The 23,615-nt window shown below is 36.4% G+C and overlaps 1 protein-coding gene across 1 annotated transcript; it reads left to right on the top strand.

Moving 5' to 3' along the window:
* Positions 1–1,696: 1,696 nt before the first annotated feature.
* Positions 1,697–23,491, top strand: LOC131982742 (arf-GAP with dual PH domain-containing protein 1-like). The gene is made up of 11 exons (XM_059347319.1): positions 1,697–2,058; positions 6,775–6,905; positions 8,933–9,024; positions 11,091–11,173; positions 17,364–17,476; positions 17,805–17,951; positions 18,957–19,040; positions 20,137–20,199; positions 21,096–21,167; positions 21,453–21,681; positions 21,769–23,491. The coding sequence occupies exons 1-11, from the start codon at positions 1,968–1,970 to the stop codon at positions 21,795–21,797; spliced, it is 1,134 nt and encodes a 377-aa protein (XP_059203302.1). The 5' UTR covers positions 1,697–1,967; the 3' UTR covers positions 21,798–23,491.
* The last annotated feature ends 124 nt before the right edge of the window (positions 23,492–23,615 follow it).

Below are 23,615 nucleotides of genomic sequence, written 5' to 3'. Positions count from 1 at the left end.
AATGGCACTCTAATAGTTCTGCACATTACTGTATATCTTGAATCACTAAATCTTCCATGCTCATTCCTACTGTGGAGATTAATTGAAACTTCTGTTCAGCAAAACATTGGCTTCTACTGCCCTCTAGTGTTCACAGCAGGGAAAGCATTATGCTGCCTTCACAGTGCAGACACTCTGAACCCAGGGGTCATCAACTACATGACTTCAAACACACAGAAAGAGCTATCCCTGGCCAAGGCATGGTCTAGAGCAGGGGTCTCAAACTCAAATTACCTGGGGGCTGCTGGAGGCAGTATCAAAATGACCCAAAAAAGACACAAAATGACCCAAAAAGACACATAATGACCAAAAAAAGACACAAAATGACAGAAAAAACTAAATTACCTAGAAAAGAAACAAAATGACCAAAAAAAGACACAGAATTACCAAAAAAGACACACAATTATTTAAAAAAGACCCAAAATGGCCCAAAAGACCCCAAATGACAAAAAAGGACACAAAATTACAAAAAGACACAAAATTATTTTTTAAAAAGACATACAATTATTTAAAAAAAGGACACAAAATGACCCAAAAAAAGACACAGAATTACCAAATAAGACACAATTATTTAAAAAAAAGACACAAAATCATAAAAAAAAGACACACAATTATTTAAAAAAGACACTAAATTACCAAAAAAAAAAGTAATTAAAGGGACCTTCCACACACAAAACTGTAAAGTGCTATTCATATAAAACTCACATTAAACTTTCATATCAAGGTGAGGGCCACAAAATATCGGCACGAGGGCCGCAAGTTTGAGACCCGTGGCCTAGAGACTTGGCTGTTGCAAAGGAGGACATAAATTGAGAAAAGGTCTGGGGGAACACATTGCACGCTTCCAAAAACCCAAACCATGAGTTGATTCATTATAAGCTGTGTCAGGAGGCCTATCTGACGCCACTTTTGAGATTCCGTATAAAGTTGTCATCCAGACTGTGACCTGTGCTCCCTGAACACGCTGCCGAGAGGTTCATGATTTTTGGAGGAAGGTAACAGTGACTAATGTGATTGATAAGCCTGTACCTCTGGAGCCGAATAAACTTTATTTTATTTGCCTAAAACCAAAATTTACTGTAATTGCTAACAAGCTTGTACCATTCAGTCACCACCACCACCACCACCACAACAACAACAACAACAACAATGATAATAATAATCATAATCATAACAACAACAACATAGCAGATGCTCACATTTAAGACTCACTTCATATATATATATATATATATATATATATATATATATATATATCTCATATATATATATATATATATATATATATATATAGGGTGCATTCGGGTAATGTGGGACACTTAAGGTTTGGCTAGTTTATTTCCTGCTTAAAGTAAATATAGTCATCAAAACATTTACTATTGGTCTACCATGGGTGTCATGTGACTGAAATTACATAAAATATTTTTAAATTTAGAAAAATATAACTAAGTCAAAATTGCAAAAAGTGTCCCACATTACCCAAATTCACTATATATATATATATATATATATATATATATGGAAGACAAATGTAAACCTTGTGATTTATATAGGCTAAGATGAATTGAATATTAGGCAGTGTTGTGGTGAAGGAGGAGGTAGTTTCCTCTCTCTGGGAGTGTCGTGCGCGTCTCATAGCATCTCAATGACCGCTGGAGGTCTCCCTCCAGAGAAGAACAGACATTAGACATAAACGCATTGATTGTTGTGTCTGTGAGGGGTTTTACAGTCTCTACAACAGACCGACCATGCTTCACTCTTCAGCCACCTTTCGCCCAAAAATGCCAGCCTTCTCATTACTAGTTTAGGCGTGTTACTTTTACAAAAAATCCGTCCAGCGCGTCCCGGCGGCGAGCTTACTTTCGATGCATGAGTTGGAGGTTTCCAGCCGCTGAGCAGGCATCATTCTGGGCAGGATCGTTTGCATTATGGCTTCGGATCGAGAGAAGAACAGGCAGCGGGTGAAACAGCTTCTGGGGAAACCTGGGAATGGAAACTGTGCCGATTGCGGAGCTGCAGGTGAGGAAGTCACTGACAGATGATGGACAAACGCGTTTAAGTTGTCTTCCTTAAATCTGTTTGTCATGCGTATTGCACGACTATTTCTTTCTGATATAGGCTGGTTGGTTGATTATTTGACGCTTATAATATCCCACTAAGCGGGTGTAACATTTTGACTTTCCTCTAGTTTTGTCTCGCAAGGTCGTTTAGTTTAGTTTCTCTTCTTAGACAGTCACGATGTGGTCTAGGCATGGTTATGAAATATACAACAGTTGACATAATGAAAACCCCCATACAAGACTCTACTGAAACAGCAACTGAATTAAGTAGTATGTGAAACTTGTTGACCTGAAATACTTTACATAAACCTGTATTTTTTAAAGTTATTTTTATTTGGATATCTTTTAAATGTGTCCTTTGTTGGTTGAAGGGCCAAATATTTATTCATGTGTTGATTTCCTTTTTACATGTACACATGTGGTCACACCCTGATGGTCACACCTAGTCGGTTTGCACTTACAGTCTGCAGTGCAGCACACAGACATACAACAAGGGCAAGAAATGGCACAAGCAAACAGGTGTGGATTGTGTAATCACACTCATGTTGCTTTAAAAAAGACAAAGATCTAGTTGGTTTAATGTATAATTCCTCCTGGTTCAAAAACTGAGCTCTTCATGCTGTTCAAGAGTTTGAAATATTTAAGCCGAGTCAAAGTCCATTCATTCAAGTCTCTCAAAGCAGCCAAGGGGCCCTCAATCATATAATAAATGCTATAAGGCTATAACAAATTTCACATTTATTCATCTTAAGGGGTTTTCAGAAACACCTGGCAGAGTGTTGCGGACTACTTTGAAAATCACTTGCTTAGAAGATGCTCATATTTAGTGCTGCAACTATATTTTCATTCATTAAATGCAGATACATATAACTTCCAAAAGCTGAAGGAACATCTTAACCCTTTGATGCACAACATATTGACCCCCCTTCTAATGCACAACATGGGTCCATGGGTCCAACATGCTCTATCTTTTGATATCAACTTATTTTATGATTGAATATTCCAAGTATTCTTTAAATATCTTGTTTTTTGATAACAAATGATCTGTTGTTATATTTCCATTTTGCCTCTGATACTTTATGAAGAAAAAAAGGTTTTGTATTACTACATAGCCTAGCTAACTACTTGGCTAAGCTTGCGCTAACTACTTAGCCATGAAGTTAGCTAAGTAGTTAGCTTAGAAAGCTACTTAGCTAAATACTTAGCCAAGAAGTTAGCTAAGTAGTTAGCTTAGCAAGCTACTTAGCTAAAAAATGGATATAGGTCATTTTTGACCCATGTTGTAGGGACACAAAAAGGGATCTTATTAAAAAATGAATAAAGGAAAACATTAAATTAGGATGTATGATGATCAAAAACAAACTATTTGAGGAAAACCTGGAATACTGAATGATGAAAATAATTTATTGCAAAGAAATAGAACATAAAAACTCTGTCGGGTCACTTTAGACCCATGTTGTGCATCAAAGGGTTAAATGTCTTGACATACCTCCATTTTTATTACAATCAAAACATTGCAGCATTATTTACTGATTAAATATTGTTAAGTTGGAAACTTTACATTTGTCTTTCATGCCAAATGTGTTTCCAGCGTCTGCTTGCTAACTGTCAGTTTGACTTTGTGTGCCTCCTGTTGTCTTGGAGCGTAGCGTGGCCTCTCTGTTCGGGTGATTGTCTCAACTACAACAGGCCCACATAATGCAGAGGAGATGGGAGTGGCTAATATCACACCAGCCTCTTGTCTCTTGTGTACAGACGCACGGTCCTACATGTGTGCAGCTTTGTGATTATGCACAAGGAAGTGATAGTTTTATTTTTATTCTGTTGCTATTTTTTTTGCAGCGTGTGCTCACTCAGTCTACATCAGTAATGGTTGACGGGCTGCAGCACGCTGATACCAACCACCTGACACTGCCACAGTTCTCTGGCTTAATTACAAAATAACCAACATGGTTAGATTTTGAACTAAGGAGCTGTTTTTGTGTTGGCACCAATACGTTTGCTGTGACTCTTTCTTCTCTGTTTATGAACACTGTAAAACCTGACAAGTTAGTTCAACTTAAACTGTTAAAGGAAACCGATTGCCTTGAACCATTTAAGCTTAGTAACTTAAATAAATCAAGTAAACACTTTTCTTTTATGTAAGTAAAGATAACTCATATGTCTAGAGTTATTGTGACATGTGTATTATGAGTTAGCAGGGTTTCTCAAATCTAAATGAGAGATAGCACATATTAAAAGCTACTACAGTGTTAGAGACATACAAAAAAGTAATTTAAGTGAAAATGTGTTTGATAAGCTTATATTGATTCATGTGCCAATGTTATGTGATTAACTTTAAATCTTAACACTGTCATAATTCACATTATGTCACAGTAAGTATTACTTTTAATTGGGCTATGCATAATCAACAGAAATAACATAAAAGACATACCCATAAAAATGAATTACAGAATTTTATATATAAAAATGATATAGCTACACTTAAGTTAAATAAGTCACTTGAACACACTGGAATAAATAATACTTAAAATGTTCCATATTTTAGCAGCACTCAAAACAAAAAAGTTATTACATCAGTTATTAATTTCTAATTTCAGTTAATTCAGGTAAATGAGTAAACCCAGTGATTTTTTTTTAGATTTAAGTTATGTACTTAACTATTTTAGTAAGATGTACTGTTTACAGTGAACCTGCAACAAAATAATAAGTCTAAGCATCAAAAGAACATGCTGTAAATGTATTGTGGAAATAATAAATGCCATGCTTCACATTCTTTCCGCTCTTGTCTCTCTTCAAAGAAATGGTTGAGCTGTAAGATGTTCTGACCTTTCACTGAATGTCTTGGGAACAAAGTAAAATGTCATGAGTGCTAAAACATAATTGGGTGACATGTTGCATGAGTCAGTTTTTCCCCCAGTTTTTTTTAAACTTTATGTCAGAGCAGGGATTGATGCTAAGCAGCCATATTAAGACATTGACAACCAATTATTGGCCTTATAACATAAAAAGTAAGAACAGTAACACATGCACCCCAAAATAAATACATTTTAACATTGAGTGTGGACAGAATTTGATTCTAAAGGGCAGGACAGAAGTAGTAATTCATGTTGTACGCAGAAAAGGGTGAAATGTGTGAATATCCAGTATATATATGCAAAACAATATTAATAATAAAAATGTCCAGTTGCTGTTTAAATGCATATGTCAAAAACACAAATACAGTAAAACATAGATACAAACATGTAGACATCACATACATATTCATATTCTAGCTATATTAATGCGTCTACCTATGATTAAAGATAAGAAACAAAGTGCAGTAAATGTGGGCCCTTTGCTGTGTAAATACTGTATTAAGGAGTCAATGTGTAGAGTTTGTCTACATGGGTAGATGTAACATGAAACACTTCCCTGCTGGGGTGATTCAAGGTGAACCATCAGTGGTGTCAAGTACTCTCACACTACAGCATGGGTCTCAAACTCACGGCCTGCGGGCCAGTTGCGGCCCTTGTGACGATATTTTGTGGCCCCCACCTTGATATGAAAGTTTAATGTGAGTTTTATATGAATGGCACTTTACCGTTTTGTGTGTGGAAGGTCCCTTAATTGCACAAGCTGGAGCTTTGTTTCACTTGTTTCTATGACGACGTTAACAAAAAGAAAGGCAGCTGCTACCGGACCGTTTATTATCTGCCGTGTTGTTGTAACCGGAAATATTATGTAATGTAATTTTGTGTCTTTTTTTGGTAATTTTATGTCTTTTTTAATAATTTTGTCTTTTTTTGGTAATTTTGTGTCTTTTTCAGTCATTTTGGTGTCTTTTTTTGTAATTTTGTGTCTTTTTTTGGTACTTGTGTGTCCTTTTTTTTGTAATTTTGTGTCCTTTTTTTTGTAATTTTGTGTCTTTTTTTTGTAATTTTGTGTCTTTTTTGGGTAATTTTTTGTCTTTTTTTGGTAATTTTGTGTCTTTTTAAAATAATTTAGTTTTTATTGTCATTTTGTGTCTTTTTATTTTTATTTTTTAGTAATTTTGTGTCTTTTTTGGGTCATTTTGTCTCTGTTTTAAGTAATTTAGGTTTTTTTTTCTCTCATTTTGTGTCTTTTTTTGTAATTTTGTGTCTTTTTTTGGTCATTTTGATACTGCCTCTAGCGGCCCCCAGGTAATTTGAGTTTGAGACCCCTGCACTACAGCCACCAGTGAAAAAATTAGAACACATAGTCTGCACTCACACAAACCTTAATACGATCCAGATCTTGACTGACTTTCTGTTTCCACAAATTTTGATTAGCTGTGATCAAAGATTACTGGCTGTTATTATGGCTGTTCAATTATCATGCTGAAGACAGACAAAAATAAACCAAAAAACATAACCTCCTTGCTGAAGATAAAGTTACTCTTTTAGATGCAAAAAGACAAATTACTACAGATTACTTATTGAGGTACTTACCTGCTTATATTAAGATGGACAGGAAGGAAGACTGACAGGAAACAAACACATTTTATCTGTCGTTTTTTGGTTATCTGCTGTTCACTGGGGTCAATCTGCTTCAAATATAACGGATTCATCAGTGTATGTTAGAAGGAAGTTCAGAAAGGTTTCAGTGTGTTCGGTTATTTTGAGCTCTAGATAGTTTTGTATGCATCTACATGTGTCTGTATGCTGCGTTGCAGATCCACAATGGGCGTCCTACACCCTGGGAGTGTTTGTCTGTCTCAGCTGCTCTGGCCTTCATCGAAACATCGCTCAGATCAGCAAGGTGAAGTCTGTCCTGCTGGATCCCTGGAGCTCCTCTGAGGTGGAGGTAAGAACAAATCCTGAATATAGTAAAACGCCCTGTGTTTTTTAAAGACAAGACCAGCCATTGATTATAGAGAGACCCTGAAACCATAATAAAACGGCCTTGTGGGTCAGATATAATTATAGTTTGTGGCACTGAAGAGTGTCTTTTTGTGAATTATGATTGCTGTGCCACATGACCTGGAATTAAAACCTGCATGGAAAATCTGGCCAACCCAAGATTTCTTTAATCTATTGTGGTCTTTTTTTTTTTTTAACAATATTTTTATTAGTTTTCAAGTTTTGCAATAAAATTCAAACAGACAAAAGTAAATGATAACATACATAAAGAATGCAGAGCAGAACCCAAACCTTCATACACACACTCATTCACACCAGGTAGATTTCCACGAAATTTAAAAGTCACGTGACTTGGAACAAACCAATAGGAAAAAATATCCATGGAATAGCCACGGGATATGTCATTAACTTGCATTGTAGCGAAATCCGTGTCAGTTTCACAGAAATTTGAGTGATTCCGTGGCTATTCCATGGATTTTGAATTAAGCGAATCCGTGGCTATTTCACGGATTTCTGTGAGACCAGGTTCCAAAAAGCATATAAAAAGTATATATAAAATATATCATAAAACAACGTAAACAAACTAATTAAACAGAACCCCCCATTACCCAAGACCAGCCATTGATTATAAGTCCGAAACTTGGCTTGAGGTAACATCTGCAGCCTCTGGCCTCGCCCTCGACCAGCCCACCCCACTCCACTGTGAACATCACTCTCTGCCTGCATCCCTGCTTGGAAGAATAGGACAAGTCATCAGATTCACTTCAGCATAGCCTGAAAGGCATGAGCCAGCAGCTGGCAGATACAACCAATATATTTGTGTGCATGTGTACACTGAAAAAAATATGAATACGAATTCAGTGCTTTTACTTTAAAATAGCAGTGTTTCATGTAGTGCATTACTTAGTGGTTGTTTGTTATTATGTGACCTCAGTTTTGTATGTAAATTGAATCATTCGTTCCAAGTAATATTCACTAAACCAGTTCATTGGCTTAATTAGTTGATATTAAGTAAAGTAAAATGTAATTGAGGGACATCAGTGAATCTGCAATTTACTTGTGTATTTTCATTAAAAAAAAAAAGTGGTTCTATCAAATAAATATTACTTGGAAACAGCCTGAGTAAAGATTACAAACACTTTATGTGTGGAAAAACTTGTCTAGCTTTTTTTCGGATTCGCTTTACTCAAAATCTGTGGAATAGCCACGGAATAACTCAAATTTCCGTGAAATTGACACAGATTTAGCTACAATGCAAGTTAATGACAGTCATATCCCGTGGCTATTCCATGGATATTTTTTCCTATTGGTTTGTTCCAAGTCACGTGAGTTTCAAAGTCCCGGCGGTCAGAACAAAAAACATGGCGGACATTTCACTCATTTTTAGTGAAAAAAATCAATATTTTGACTTAGTTTCTGCATAAAAATGGATTTTGATTACATTTCTAGCGAGTTTTATTTTCTAAATATTCACTCAGTGAATGTATATAATCACTTTGTATGTTGGAATAGCCGCGGTCATTAACTTGCATTGTAACGAAATCCGTGTCAGTTTCACGGAAATTTGAGTGATTCCGTGGCTATTCCACGGATTTTGAGTTAAGCGAATCCGTGGCTATTTGGGTTTGTGGTATGTTCTGTCATTAGCTCTTTATTTCTCCTTTGATTTGTATGTTTGTGTGCATTTATGTGTGATCTTTGCTAGCTGTGTGCTAATGCATGCTGAGCAGTGTCCTCTCTGTTAAAAATACAGAGACACAAGAAGATTCAACCACATTAGAAGTGCTGTCTCCCTTTGGGCAAGGAGTCAGACACACAAACACTCAGCTGCATGCACCTCATTATAATTGTGTGTGTGACCTGCCCACATCAGCCAAATATGCATGCGCTCACAGCCATTAAGCCACTGAGGAGACGCTAATACACAGATATCTCTTTCAAACATCATGTTTGTCTCCCTCTCCTCTGCAGTTTATGGATTCTGTGGGTAACAATGCTGCCAAGGCTAAATACGAACAGATAGTTCCTGCCTTCTACTACTGTCCTACACACAAAGACTGCACGTAAGTGATGTGCCTTCCTCCACTCTCTAACATCTGATCACCTCTAAACGAAAGAATGATTTCTATCTGCAGCACAGATGGATACTGTGGAAACTTTTCCTTTCCTCCATCTTGATTTTGTCCAGATTTTGAACAGCCATGGTGGTTAAGTTTGTCATACACATCCATTTGTAGCTAAAAGGTAGTTTAGGATGAAATGACTTTGTAAGAAAACAGGTTAAGGTGTAGTTACTAAAACATGACACAATAAGTGGGATTCTTTTAAATACTTTATTGCAAGGCTTCTTACTTTCACAAACATAATCAGTCATTTCGTTTTCTTTACAATATTGTACCTTGCATTTTTTTCTCAATTTTTCCCCCGAGGTATACACTGTAAACAAAACAAACAATAGCTACGCAATACAATTGAGGCAACAGATTGCACGCAAAATGATTAATTAAATCTAACTACGTTACAAGTTGAGTTAATAACAACTTAACAGGAAGTGCTTGTCAATTAAAAACTGACTAAATCTATTGTGTTGGATTCATTCAAAATTCTCTTGATTTAGGATTACATACACATAAAGATTATATTTAATGTGATCAAAATAAGTAGATTCCATCTCAAACATTTTATATTAAAGTTACTTAAACAACTGCCTCAAAATCAAGGACGCATTTATATATAATACATTTGATCAAATATATTAAGTAAAATGAAATGACTACAGAATAATTTATTACAGTGTATATTCACAAAGTAAATAACAAAACATAGGGTAAACGGACAAACATATATACAAGGCAAACTGGTATTTCCCAAATGAGGATCTCAAAGAAAAAGGAATAAACAACAAACTAACGACAACAACAAAAAAATAAAAGTAAATAAAAAAAAATACAAAGATATACTAAAATAAACTAATGAGAAAATAAGGGGTGGTTTGTGTGTATGCACGTGAGTGTTAGTGTTGGGGTGGGGACCATTTAGTTCATATTTGGAATAAGTTATACTGTAAAGAAAGGCTGATAAAAACAGTGAAAATATTTAATCAAATTAAGGAAATAAGTAATATTCTGATGGTCTAAGTGTCTATCATCAGTGATTAACACCATTGCAACTTTTGCAAATATGAAACCTGTAATAATATTTCTTTTATAATAACTTCCAGGTAGAAAACCCCTGCGATATGTCCATACAGTTCCCCAATTTAACATATCTCAATTCAAATCAATCTCCATTTGTCTATTATTATTAAAAATAGTTTTTGGCACACCGTCACAATTATTTTGTGCAAAGACAAAGTAAATATTACTAATGGTATATTAAAGTCTGCAGTTCTTTAGATGGATGCATCCTTTATAAAAATGGGGGCCACGTGTGGTTTTGGTGGCCAGGCTGACATGCAGAAACATGATAAGAATGCCCAGTTCCTGTAGTTAGAACAGGAAACAACAGTTAACTTCAAGGGTTTTTTCTTAACCGCCCAGTGACATAAATAACAATACACAACAGCCAAACACTGAGCTGTCAAGTTTATTCTAGAATGGACCTGTATGTGTTTATAAAGGCTGATTGTATTTGAGGCAGCACAAATAAAGAAGCGAAAAGACTTTGAGCATTCAGGGAAGGAAGCTTTTACAATAATTTGATGAAGATGACATAGCTGATTAAGTATAGTAATATATAATATATAGTATAGGTAAAGATGCATACAAATGCATATTTATATTAATTTATATGTATACCTGATGCTTTGTGAATGTTGAGGATAATTATAAAGGGGACAGAAAGATTAGAAATAAATTAATTTAATATGATTGATATGGGCGATTAAAAAAAGAGGAAGCAAAAGCTGTACAAAAGATATTATGATAAAAGACAAGGGAAACACAAGTGATAATGATAAATAAGATGAATGTGAATATTTGACAGCTTTTGTTCAGACTTTACATGAAATGTGGCTTGTTGCCTTGACAACCATGGTTGTTTATGAGACATTTCCAACAAATTAGCATAAGCATGACCAAGAACATTAAACCAAGGCAGAGCAGAGTGTCTAACACTAACTATCCTGCAGACTCCTGCGGGAACAATGGATCCGAGCCAAGTACGAGAGGAAGGAGTTCCAGCTTGTGGAGAGGCAGGAGCCCTACTCAGCAGGTAAGAATTAAATGCATCTCTGAACACTTATGCGCACAAACATATTATTCTTCTTGCTTACTCAGGAAAACAAATAATTGTCTGCGTCTCACACAGCACCACCTATTCAGCACTGAGTGAATACTCTGCAGGGAAACGGCATCATCCATTTATCATTACGAACATTCTTGGGTGAAACTGATGATGAACCCATGGAGGAGGAGGGATTCGTGGGGTTAAGGTCTTTTATTTTCTTGGTTTTATTTTTTGTGCTTTTTTCTTCTTTTTCTTTTTTCTTCACAATCCCCATTGTTAATTCTTTAAGTTTGTTTTAATTTAAGTTGTATGTACTGTATATCATATGTCGGACCCCAGGAAGAATAGCTGCAGTTGTGCTGCAGCTAATGGGGATCCAAATAAAACAATAAACAATTAACCACGGGATATGACTATAACTTGCATTGTAGTGTCACGTGTCAGTTTCACGGAAATTTGAGTGATTCCGTGGCTATTCCACGGATTTTGAGTTAAGCAAATCCGTGGCTATTTCACAGATTCCTGTGAGACCATGTTGACATTAATATACATTACAATTTGACAAAATGATCTGCAGTAGCGGAAAAATCAGCCGAAAAAGGGACACAAGATACACAATTGTTATTTGAAATCTGGATGAAGGATGTTTTATCTTATTTTATTAATTTATTTAATTTTTATTCCCAACCTGAGGGATTGCCACCTTATTGTGGTCAGGGGGTTTGCATGTCTCAGTGACCTTAAGAGCTAAACCAGCAGGAGCTTAGTCTTCAGGTCTGAAGGTAGAGGCCTGACAAAGTGCAATCCACTTCTCCAGGTTGGGGTTGGACACATGAACCCCTTTCAATGAAGAAACCATCGTTACTATAAGCATAAAAACAAAAGTGCTGGAGCTTGATCTGTACACATGATGCCCCCTTCATATTTCTGACTGCCCCCTCATATATGCTGCCTAGAACCGGCCCTGTTAGCATCTCAAGTTCAGCATTTGAAATTCCTGTTCCCAGTTTGCTGATATTTCTCAAATGGAAAAAGCAAGAACTAGTCAGCTGCTTCACATGGGTGTCAAACGACGATGATTTGTCAAATATTACCCCTAAGTTACCCAAGTGGGGGTGGATGTGACTATATTCTGGATGTGATGAACTTGTACTGCATCTGTTGGGGATCAGTGTGTGTGTGGAGGTGATATTTGGCCTGCTAATGACAATACACAGTCACAGGGTGTAATAATGAATAACTCATGGCCCAGTAGACACCATTACCCACCGCTCATTTACATGGCCCAGCCCAATTAGCCTGCCAGTCAGACTGGGAGTCTGTGAGGTCGTAGTTAGACAGATAGATGATGTGTCAGCATGGCTTATGTTGCTGAGACAAGGAGAGCTGGTCATCAAGGGAAGGAAACTAACCTTTGCTGTCCCACTCCAGCTTCTCATATGTCCCCCTTTACTGCTTCACCGTCATGTATTTTTCTTATTCACACCCACCTCGGTTTCTGCCTAGCTAAATTATGTCTCAGCCTTTTTTTTATGGTTTACCTTATCAGATCTCTAACCTCAGTTCCCACTTAATGTGTATTGCATAACACTTATCTCTTATCTTATTTCTGTACTGAATCATGTGCCTGTGTCACAAATGACAAATGTCTTTTGACCAATTGCCCAATGCAGCTTCATTAAACCTCTGAAGTCCAGGAGATTTTGGTTCAAATTTGTCAACTTCTTATGCATTCATTTCTGTCTGTGTTTAGCATCTTTCAGTCTGTCCTTACATCACATGCATGGCTCCTTTTTCTCCACACAAACTTGGCTATCAGTCAGATTTTTCATTTTATTTACTTACTTAATTACTTTACTTAATTAAAATTAAGTATTTTGCTGCCAGGAACCAAAAATACAAACAAGAAACACAGGTGTCTATGGAAATGTTTTTTTTACCATTTGTACACCCAAAAACAGCAGAAAAATAAATAATAAAACTACAAAACAGTCTATTTGCACGTAAATTAAAAATAGTAATAGTTTTCATTGTAGAAAGAAAATTCACATTTTAAAAATGGTCTAGAAACATAAATGGCACACTGTGAAAGCTCCTATGATTGAACTTTAACTTTCTCAGCTTGTCTACATATCATATATAAATAAAGTTATTACTGTAAATAAAACGTGTATTTTCAATAAATAGATGGACTACAGCGGGTTAAAAGAGAAAGTGGCACCAACCTGACGGCCTTAGCAAATCAATAATGGATATTTTAACTATGACGACAACAGCTCCTATGATCTTAAGTGTTAAAAGTTTACAAAGCAGTCATTATAGCACAGAATAAAATGTGCAGAGGGAAAATGAACTGACCATGCAGCACTTAATACCACAAATGTGTATCTAGACTGGATTACAAATCTTTCAGATGGGCACACAGTTCAGGACTGTAACTATAGACATAAAATACAACTTTCAAAAGATTTAGATTTGAGAAACTCACAGTTCTGCTGCAGCCTCTCACTAGGCTTTAGACAGTCTAAGGTGAAAACGGGCTGCTGTCAGTACAGTCAGACATGTCTCTATGTCGTATATGCTCTCCTGATAAAGATGGCTGCTGAATATGCTTTCTATCAGGTTCAAGTGACTGTTTCCCTTTGTGACGACTGTGTCAGAAACAGGAAGTTGTGCAACATAACTTCGGTGATGTGATAGAGAACATGGTTTGTGGCCATTTATTTTTATTTGTTAAGAATATTACTGCAAGTTCACACCTTCCCCGCCCTACTGTATTTTGAGTGACGTCATTTCTTGAGCCACAGCCACAGCGGTAAGTTTACAACACAGCACAGTTCCCCTTTAACTAGAGTCGTACTACTTTCCCGCAGAGTTACAATTGAGAAACCTCTTGCATTTGCAGTAAAGCAGTGCCTCCACTGAAGAGCCAAAACTGAGACTCAAAATCTCACTTTAAGGTAGACAAGATAAAGCATTATTATCCGGGTCTCATGACTGTCAAACTCTTCCTCTCTGTGTCTCTCTCCCGCTCAGTCAATGGCCCCTTGTGTTGTGCTGTGCAGAGGTTTGGGAGCATGTGGCTATGTGTCTCTGCCACAGAGGAAGAATGGCCTCTTTTGTCTATAAGTATTCTATAACATTGCTCCTGGATTTTAGGACAAGAGAAACTATTCTCAATCTATAGAGGATCTGAGGACAGACAGATACTGAGGTCCAAAACTTGCTTTGGTTTTCCCAAGTAATTGCAAATCTTTGACATCCCGTTGAAGAAAATGAATTCACTTGTTCTTCTCTGCTGTGTTGCTGACCCTCCTCCTCTCAGCAGTGGAGCAAAACTTTTTGACTCATGAATAATTTATGAGAAGTTTACTGCTGTGTGCAGCCCACACCATGACAACTTTTACTGTACAAAGAGGCAAGGAAAGGGATGGATGGATGGATGGATGGAAGGAGAGACAATGGTGCAGGTGGACCAACAGACAAAGTTTAAAGTGTTTGTTAATTTCAGCTCCATTTCCCAAAATAATATGGGAAAATTCTGGCACATTTTCCTCTCAAAATCTTTTGGTTCTTTGCTTTTTATCATTTTAGCTCATACCATCATCACCAGCATTTGAATGAGGTATTTTAATCTCAGTGGAAATGTTTTTTTTTTGTGCCTTTTCTTGCAACTGAAGTAGTTGTCAATTTAGTTGCTTTAATGGAGTCTGCTATTTGAGATTTACATGCAATAAGTAGAAAACCATTAAGTTAAGCCATTTATGTCTAAATTAAGGTTCTGTCGTGGTGCAAACAAGATTACTTGAATCTGCTGACTCTGGATTGAGATCTAATTTATTATAGTATTAGATGTTCAGTTCTGAGATATTTGGATTTTTTTTTTTCGTTGTGTTGAATATTGAATATTGCTGATTCATGCAAGTAAGTTTGTGTATCTGTGTGTTTGCTGGGTGTGCATAGGGCAATGACGATGCATTTCTTCCTGCAGTGCTGTTTCTGTTGGCTCACGCTGGTCTGGGCAGAGAGGCCAGTGTCAGGAACAGACCCGGGAACAAAGCCAACAAGATCTGTGTGTGTGTGTGTGTGTGTGTGTGTGTGTGTGTGTGTGTGTGTGAGAAGGGCGTGTTTCAGATCACATATTTAGAAAAGATTAAGAATGACGGCGCAAACTTAGACACTGGCACTGATTTAGAAATATGCAAATTCTGAGAAATGTGCATTAGTGGTGGTTAATCAAGTGTTTGTGTAAGAGCTTTTATTTTAGTGATGTTCAGGCTTGTAGAGGAAGCCATCAGTTAAGGCTGAATTATTTATGTAGTAAAAGCAGCGGTGCTTCCTCCCACCATTGCTGGGCTGATCTGAACAGTGACCACATAAGCTAAAACTGTACACACACATTTACACACACACCAGTATTACAGGTCTTTGTAATGTAGGCACTTTCAGTCTCTGCCAGCATTGAGTTTAAGTCAGTGTCCTGTGTAATGTTATATGCTCAAAGATCTTGCAAACTCATGAATGACCACTGTTGCATGCTCACAAGTTTACAAACTAATTAAATGATTTGGAGCAGAGAAAAAAAACAACTAAGTATTAAACCTCTGTGGTACGGTGTTGCTCTCAGGCAACATACCCATTTTTGGCCTGTCAAATTTCTACAATGCATCTTTTTGAGTGATGCGATACTTTAAAAAGAGGGAAGAGTATAGGGAACCAATAGCAATGCTTTAATTTGTCACATGACCTCCAGGAGGCCATATTGAAACACTTTTTTGGAGACTTTTCCAAAGGAAACAGCTTTGCCATTTTGCACCACAAAAAAGCACTCAATACCAACTGGAAAAAAAATATATTCCTACTAATAGGAGAGTAAACCTTCATTTTCGATGGTTTCATGCAATTTATTTTCTAATTAAATAATGGGAACTTGTTAAAACGCAACTGTTGCCCTGAGGCACCAACGTACCATTATGGAAAATTGTTGTGTTGCCTCGAGGGAAAAATGAACCATTATGGAATCAGCATGGCAGCATGAGATGTTGATAGTGTGTGTTTAGGTATTTATATAATGTTGAAAAGTATACCATTCATCATAATTTTGTTTTGATCTTTACAATTTAACAAAGATATATTTGATGTTGGTAGTAAAGTTCAGGCTATTACTATACCCTGTAGGCCAGGGATGGGCAACTTAAATGCCGGAGGGGGCCACAATTTTTCATGGACACTACCACAGGGCCACATATAGGTCCGTGCACTTAACCAGATATGATTAAACTGCAATTTAAAATATGTTTACAGTGCAGTAACTTAACATATGTCATGCTCAAATGCATGTATAACAGTATAAATAGGAATACAAAATAACCACTTACTGTGATTTTTTTTTCAGTGGAAGAACAGCAGACTAACATTAATTACAAGAAGTAATTTTGTGCATTTTTACACTGCACTTTTAAGATTTCATGCTCAAATGCATGTAGTTGTACCGAGGGCCACTTCAAGTGAGGGTGCGGGCCGTAAGTGGCCCCCGGGCCTCCAGTTGCCCATCCCTACTGTAGGCCATAGTCTACTATTATAAAAAAATAAATAAAAATGTCTTCAGATTATGTTTATCTAGTCTATTTTAAGACAAAAAAACCACTCCAAACATTTTTTTCCTAACTGGCATCATAATGCGTACCATAGAGGGTTAAGCAAGAATTCTCATGAAGTAGTTTATATGATTTCCTACGAAAATGTTTGCATCACGATTTGTATGATATCATAGGGCTGTTTTCAACATGTGCCTGCAACACATTGTTGGCATTTCCCAATCTCTTGTTTTACATCACAATTGCAGGTTTAAACAAGCTAATGATACCCTAAAATTAGGGGAAAAGATCAGGGTTAGGCTTAAAAAAACAAAAAAAACCTTCTGGACACAACTTCCATCAACTGGGACACACCTCCTGCACACCAGACAAGAGACCTACGTGCCTTTTTCACATTACGTTGCTTCCTCGCTAAATAAAATATAATTGCGGCATACTCACAATGTCCCTTGACATGTTAATATGTTTCTTAGATTTTGGGGTTTTGTATTTTGTTAAAAGTTTGTGCCTTCCCTCTGTTTTCTGTCTGTATTCCTGCTCTGTCGGGATCCGGACCCTGGTGGCTCCCCTCCTGGCAGGCTACAGAGAGGGGTTTCTATGGAAACGAGGCAGAGACAACGGGCAGTACCTCAGCAGAAAATTTATTCTGTCCGAACGGGAAGGTGTTTTGAAGTACTTCAACAAGCACGATGTGAGTGTTTTCTCCAACTTTGGATGGTCCTAATCTATACTTGATATGCTGATCTGTGATAAACATATAAATGTCCTGATTATCTGGAGATCCCATTCAACTCCCACTTCAAAATATTTTGAAATATTTTATTACTGGCTGTATAAGTACAGGAACACAATCATCTCCTGTTCTAAAAATCATGATAAAAACAATCTCTCTCTGTATTGTTTCCCTGATGTGATAAACTTCATCCTTTTATATTCCATTTACTTCAGTGCATTTTGAGAAGGCTGTAAGGAGAGCCAAGAATATCGACTATCTCCCTTCTAAAAATGTCTTCTTGCAGGCCAGAGAGCCCAAAGCCATAATGAAGATCAATACTGTGAATGCCACTTTCCAGCCAACGAAAATCGGCACGGCACACGGCCTGCAGATAACCTATTTGAAGGACAACAGCACTAGGAATATCTTTGTTTACCACGAGGATGGAAAGGTGAGGTGCAGTGTCTCTCTGTTCTGTGTTTTAGGTGGAGTAAAAAAAAAAAAAACTGGAGTGTGAGGATGCAGGAAAAGGCATGTGTGCCTCTAGTGGAAATGGTTTGTCATTACACTCTGTGTAACTGAAGTTTACTTTTATTATCCTTAACCCATAAGAACCCAGACCCAGTAATCCTGAAAGGAAAATTATGGGGGATATACCACAGACAAAGTGGACCACATAAAACACATTTATAATGTTTTTTCAAAAATTCTACCCCTCAATGTCAAAGATCTGTGATGTGACATATGTGTCACATTGGGTGTTTATGGTATTTATGTGTATGATATTTCTTATTTTAAAATAAAACTAGACACATTTTCTGCTTACAGAGACACAAATTTGCATTTTTCTCTCCATCTCCACAACATTTATCAAAATTGTGACATTAATAGTCCTGTTTAACAACAAATTACTTTTCAGATTTGTTTTATAAGTAACAAAATAATAATAAATCAATGATAAATAAAAACAAATAAGCATTTTGCCTTTAGTTTGCATCTCCATAACATATATCAAATTATGACTTTAATTTGTTCAGGAAATATGGTGAGAACAAGTTAAATGCAATACAGGACCAGTTTCCAGTCACAGCCACATTTTTGGAGAAGTCACTTCCTGTCACAGTCACATGACCACCACACCAGGGTGTTGAGTATACGTCACTTAGGGATTTAATGAGTTAATGTGAAGCATAAAGCTGAATATGGGAGATTATAGAAGATTTAAAGTGTTTGTTACACAGGTGTCACCATGGGTTCTTATGGGTTAATAATGGCTAAAGACTTCACATAACTCATACAGCATAATAAAATGATATTATGAGAATATGCTAATCTTTTCAAGTAATGAGTGCCGTGTGTAGGAGGTAAATATGGGCTATCAGAGCTCATAATGATGGTGTGCTTGTGTGAGGGGATGATGTTTTAAAATGTAATTTTCTTATGTCCTGTCCTGAAGGAAATGGTGGATTGGTTCAATGCCATCAGAGCAGCCAGGTTTCACTACCTACAGGTGGCTTTTCCTGGAGCTTCTAATTCTGATGTGAGTACATGCACACACACATACAAACATGTTTTCTGTATATTTTCTGCAGAGACTACTATCTACAATTAAAACGTTTTTACAAGTAATGGTTATTTAATGGGCTGGTTAAAGTATTTCCAGTCTATTTGTCTATTTGAAGTGGATTACTTTTATGAAAACTTTTAAATATATTAACCCTCTGGAGTCCATCTATTTATTGAAAATACACGTTTTATTTACAGTAATAACTTTATTTATATATGATATGTAGACAAGCTGAGAAAGCCAGTTGAAAGTGCAATCATAGGAGCTTTCACAGTGTGCCATTTATGTTTCTAGACCATTTTTAAAATGTGAATTTTCTTTCTACAATGAAAACTATTACTATTTTTAATTTACATGCAAAAAGACTGTTCAGTAGTTCTATTATTAATTTTTTTTCTGCTGTTTTTGTGCGTATAAATGGTAAAAAAAGAAGAAGAAAAAAGGTACATTTCCATAGATATCTGTGTCTTTTGTTTGTATTTTCGGTTCCTGGCAGCTTTATACTTTGTTTATTAAAATAAAATGAAAATCTAAATGATAGCCAAGTTTGTGTGGAGAAAAAGGAGCCATGCATGTGATGTAAGGACAGACTGAAAGATGCTAAACAGAGACAGAAATTAATGCATAGGAAGTTGACAAATTTGAACCAAAATCTCCTGGACTTCAGAGGTTTAAAGACCTAATCAACGGTGTCTTTTAGTGAAATTAAACACCGGATAAGACACGACCATAAACTAAAAGCACATTATAAAAGGGGAAACATATTAAGAATAAAAACAGTGTACCATAGTAGCAAGCTGTAGCCCTGTCCTTAAGCATACACTGCTGTATTGTCCATTTTACTCTAAATCAGACCATGATTTACAAAAAGAACATCATGCTGTATTAAAGACTTGTTTACTGAGGTAATAAATCAAGTAGAAAGTCTCAGACTTTTATTCAATCACTCTTATTTTGTATTCCTATGTGGACGCTTTGAAACACCATTTAATCCAAAATGTTGAAGGAAAGGTGGGGGGCGGGGCATACATGCAGTTTATCAGTGACTCTGTATTTGCTCTTTGTCTAGTTGTTGCCAAAACTATCCAGGAACTACATGAAGGAGGGTTACATGGAGAAGACCGGTCCAAAGGTAAAGGATTAAGCTGTTACTGATTTCTGCAACACTTGTTAATAGAATACCTCCATAACTTATAGGTTGCATATTTCCACAACAAAATGTTGTGTCACTGTTTAATGTGAATTTATATTCTATTTAAAAATATTAAGGTATTTTCTGACATTGTAAGAGGCACTGTGAGCAAACTTCATTACCGTAACACATTTTTAAATAAAAAAACAACAAAAGGTTTTTTTTCTTTGGCAAGCACTTAAATATGCTCAAGGGTAGCTGGTATCACAAAAATGTATTTTATTAAAATATACACATATTTTAATGCAAACAATTCTATCATTACCGTAACATTTAACCATTTTTTCCTCATCAATTTTCATTCAGATTTCATTCTTTATACGTTGTTAAAAACCATTATATTCTGTTAAATTATACATTTTTAAACAAATGTAAATTTATTTTTATAAAGTTTATCAAATATTAATTGTATGTGAGTGTGGGGAAACCATGATATTTTTTATCTGGATGCATTACAGTAATGTTGTGAATCAAAAATATGTTTAAAAATATAGAAAATATTATTTTAACACAAAACAATGAATTGTGCCTCATTATGGCTATATTGTTCATTCATATAAAAGTGAAATATATTTAGTTTAATAAAGTATGTCATTATAATCTTCACAGACATAACTTAGACTGGCTTCATGAGAATCATCCAACAGTTCTTCAGAAAAAAAATATGTGAATAGCATTGAAGATCATTCTTAGGAACATCTTATTTTTTTTCTTAAGAGTTATCTTAAGTTTTATCTTCAGAACTTTTTTGTGAATCCGGCCCCAGGGTTATGTATTTCAGATTTGAAACTACAAACTGAGCTGCTGCCACACTCTCTCCTGTTTCTGTCCCACAGCACACAGAGGGCTTCAAGAAAAGATGGTTCACAATGGATGACAGGAGGCTCATGTACTTCAAAGATCCACTGGTATTAAAGCTGCATGTCATGAGCAAACTGTTGTAGTTGCACACTGTGACCAGCAGATGCTGCTATGCCCCTTTTAGTCTTGTTTATAATAGAAACAGTGCATTTAAAAACTCAATATTAAATATTTTTTTCTTCTTTTAGACAGATGGCTATGCATGTAGACAGATCTAGATTTTGGCTTTTGCGCTTTTTTAAAGAAAACTTACTGTTTTTGTTGCATTAATTAACACTGAGCTGTAGTTACATTCAAGATGACTTAACCATGTGTTCTCCCTCTGCGTCCAGGATGCCTATGCACGAGGCGAGGTGTTCATTGGTAGTAGGGAAAACAGCTACACTGTGCTTCCCGGCCTCCCTCCCAACATTCAGGGCTACCATTGGCAGTTTGGCATTACCATAGTGACCCCAGACAGGAGGTTCCTGCTTGCTTGTGAGACTGAGGAGGATCAGAAAGACTGGATCGCTGCATTTCAGACCGTTATCAGCAGACCAATGCTGCCTCGGGAGTATGCAGGTAAATCAAGAAGCCAACTGCAACTCGAGTCCTTACTTTGCCCTGCTCAATTTCTCAGTTTGATATGTGTTTTAATTCTCTCTGCAGTTGAAGCCTATTTCAAGCACAAGCCATGACAAGTGTCTGAAGAGCTGTTAGTGCAGGGAGCGGAGCTGCAGGAAGAGAAGGACCTGATATCTTATAATGGAAGTCTTTTTAGAGACTTCACAGTGAAAGAGAAAAAACCTGGTGAGAAAGTTACCATTACTCCTTTACTTTACCAGCCATCACGCTCAATGTCACCTACATCATGTACCAGAGCAACTTCTTAGTCCAGGGATGGGCAACTGGAGGCCCGGGGGCCACATACGGCCCGCACCCTTACTTGAAGTGGCCCTCAGTACAACTACATGCATTTGAGCATGAAATCTTAAAAGTGCAGTGTAAAAATGCACAAAATTACTTCTTGCAATTAATGTTTAAAAAAAAAATCATAGTAAGTGGTTATTATTATTAGTATTATTTTTTTATGTGCTTTTTTGTTGTTTATATGGTCAGTATAAATACATTTTCTGTCCAATTTTACCAGAACATTTGGTCATGTCAGCTTGAAATCTAAACAGCATACTCTTCACAATTTGGTTTGCATCTGCAACAAGGAATAAAAGTAGATTACTTGTTTTTTAACAAGAAGTTTAAGTAAGTGTTAAGTAACTGGTTATTTTTTATTTGCTTCAAACCTCTTGTATTCCTATTTATACTGTTATTCATGCATTGGATCATGAAATATGTTAAGTTACTGCACTGTAAACATATTTTAAATTGCAGTTTCATCAAATCTGGTTAAGTGCACGGTCCTATATGTGGCCCTGTGGTAGTGTGGATGAAAAATTGTGGCCCCCTCCAGCATTTAAGTTGCCCATCCCTGTCTTAGGCAGTCCGAATCACTCCTAAACTACTGAATGTTGGCCTAACTCACTCATTTGTTGCGTGATGTGACTTACATACTTGAAAGAGGTCAGTTATCCTGACCTGAATGTGTCAAAGTTATTATTGTAATCAGAATTGTTGCTGCTTTGATGCCAACAGGTGTTTTCCTTTGTTCTCAATAAGTATGAATACTTATATTATTCAGATGTTTAATACGACTGAATTAATCTTGCATTCCAACAAGTGTCCAAACTGAGCCACTCTGGCCAGTTATATGCAGACTAAAACATTATCTGACTATAATATGTCAATAAGAAGGATAATATACATTGTCTGCAGATGCATTGATTTCCATGTCTGAGTGAAATTATATTTAAGTGTCAATGTATTTATTTTTTTAACCGTCTAATATGCAGCTTGTAAAGTTAGTGCCAAGCACTGCAGGTATAATAAATTATTTTTGCTTTTTTAGCACGTATTCAATCAGCTGAATGTAAACTGCTTTGTGTAATGTTCATCACATTTTAGAATTGGCTTGTCTATTTCTCTTGTTTTTGTAAAACTAAAAATTGTGACTCAGTTTACAACCCAGATTTAAAGAAAGTTGGGATGCTGATGACATACTGTATTTACGAAGACAACATTTTATCGGTTTGAACATAAAATATACTGACTTTGTTAATCTGATGCTTTGTTTTTTTTAATTTTTTTAACAGCATCTCAACTGTTTTGGAATCGGGGTTGTAGAATTTATTAATGTGGCAAAATGTATCCAGCAGAGGGAGACAGAGGAAAAGTTTTAAACTGAAGAGAAATGTGTGAGGATACTTGTATTACAATGGGGCAGCGATGCCTTTGTTCAAACTTGAAGAGCTGGGGTCAAATAAACCATGTGAGCATGTGTCTGCCCTGCTTAGGTGTCACAGAGCAAGACATTAAAGGGGACATTTCATGAAAAGACGATTTTTCGTCAGTGTTTTCCCAACCTGGTCTCACAGGAATCCGTGAAATAGCCACGGATTCGC

Source organism: Centropristis striata, chromosome 13 (genome assembly GCF_030273125.1).
Source record: "Centropristis striata isolate RG_2023a ecotype Rhode Island chromosome 13, C.striata_1.0, whole genome shotgun sequence".
Taxonomy (NCBI): Eukaryota; Metazoa; Chordata; class Actinopteri; order Perciformes; family Serranidae; genus Centropristis; species Centropristis striata.
This window is presented reverse-complemented; position numbering and strand designations above follow the sequence as displayed.

Coding starts and splice junctions, on each gene's coding strand:
- LOC131982742 (XM_059347319.1), top strand. CDS start 1,968: ATGGCTTCGGATCGAGAGAAGAACAGGCAGCGGGTGAAACAGCTTCTG. Junction 2,059..6,774: donor TGCCGATTGCGGAGCTGCAG/GTGAGGAAGTCA, acceptor GCTGCGTTGCAG/ATCCACAATGGGCGTCCTAC. Junction 6,906..8,932: donor GGAGCTCCTCTGAGGTGGAG/GTAAGAACAAAT, acceptor TCTCCTCTGCAG/TTTATGGATTCTGTGGGTAA.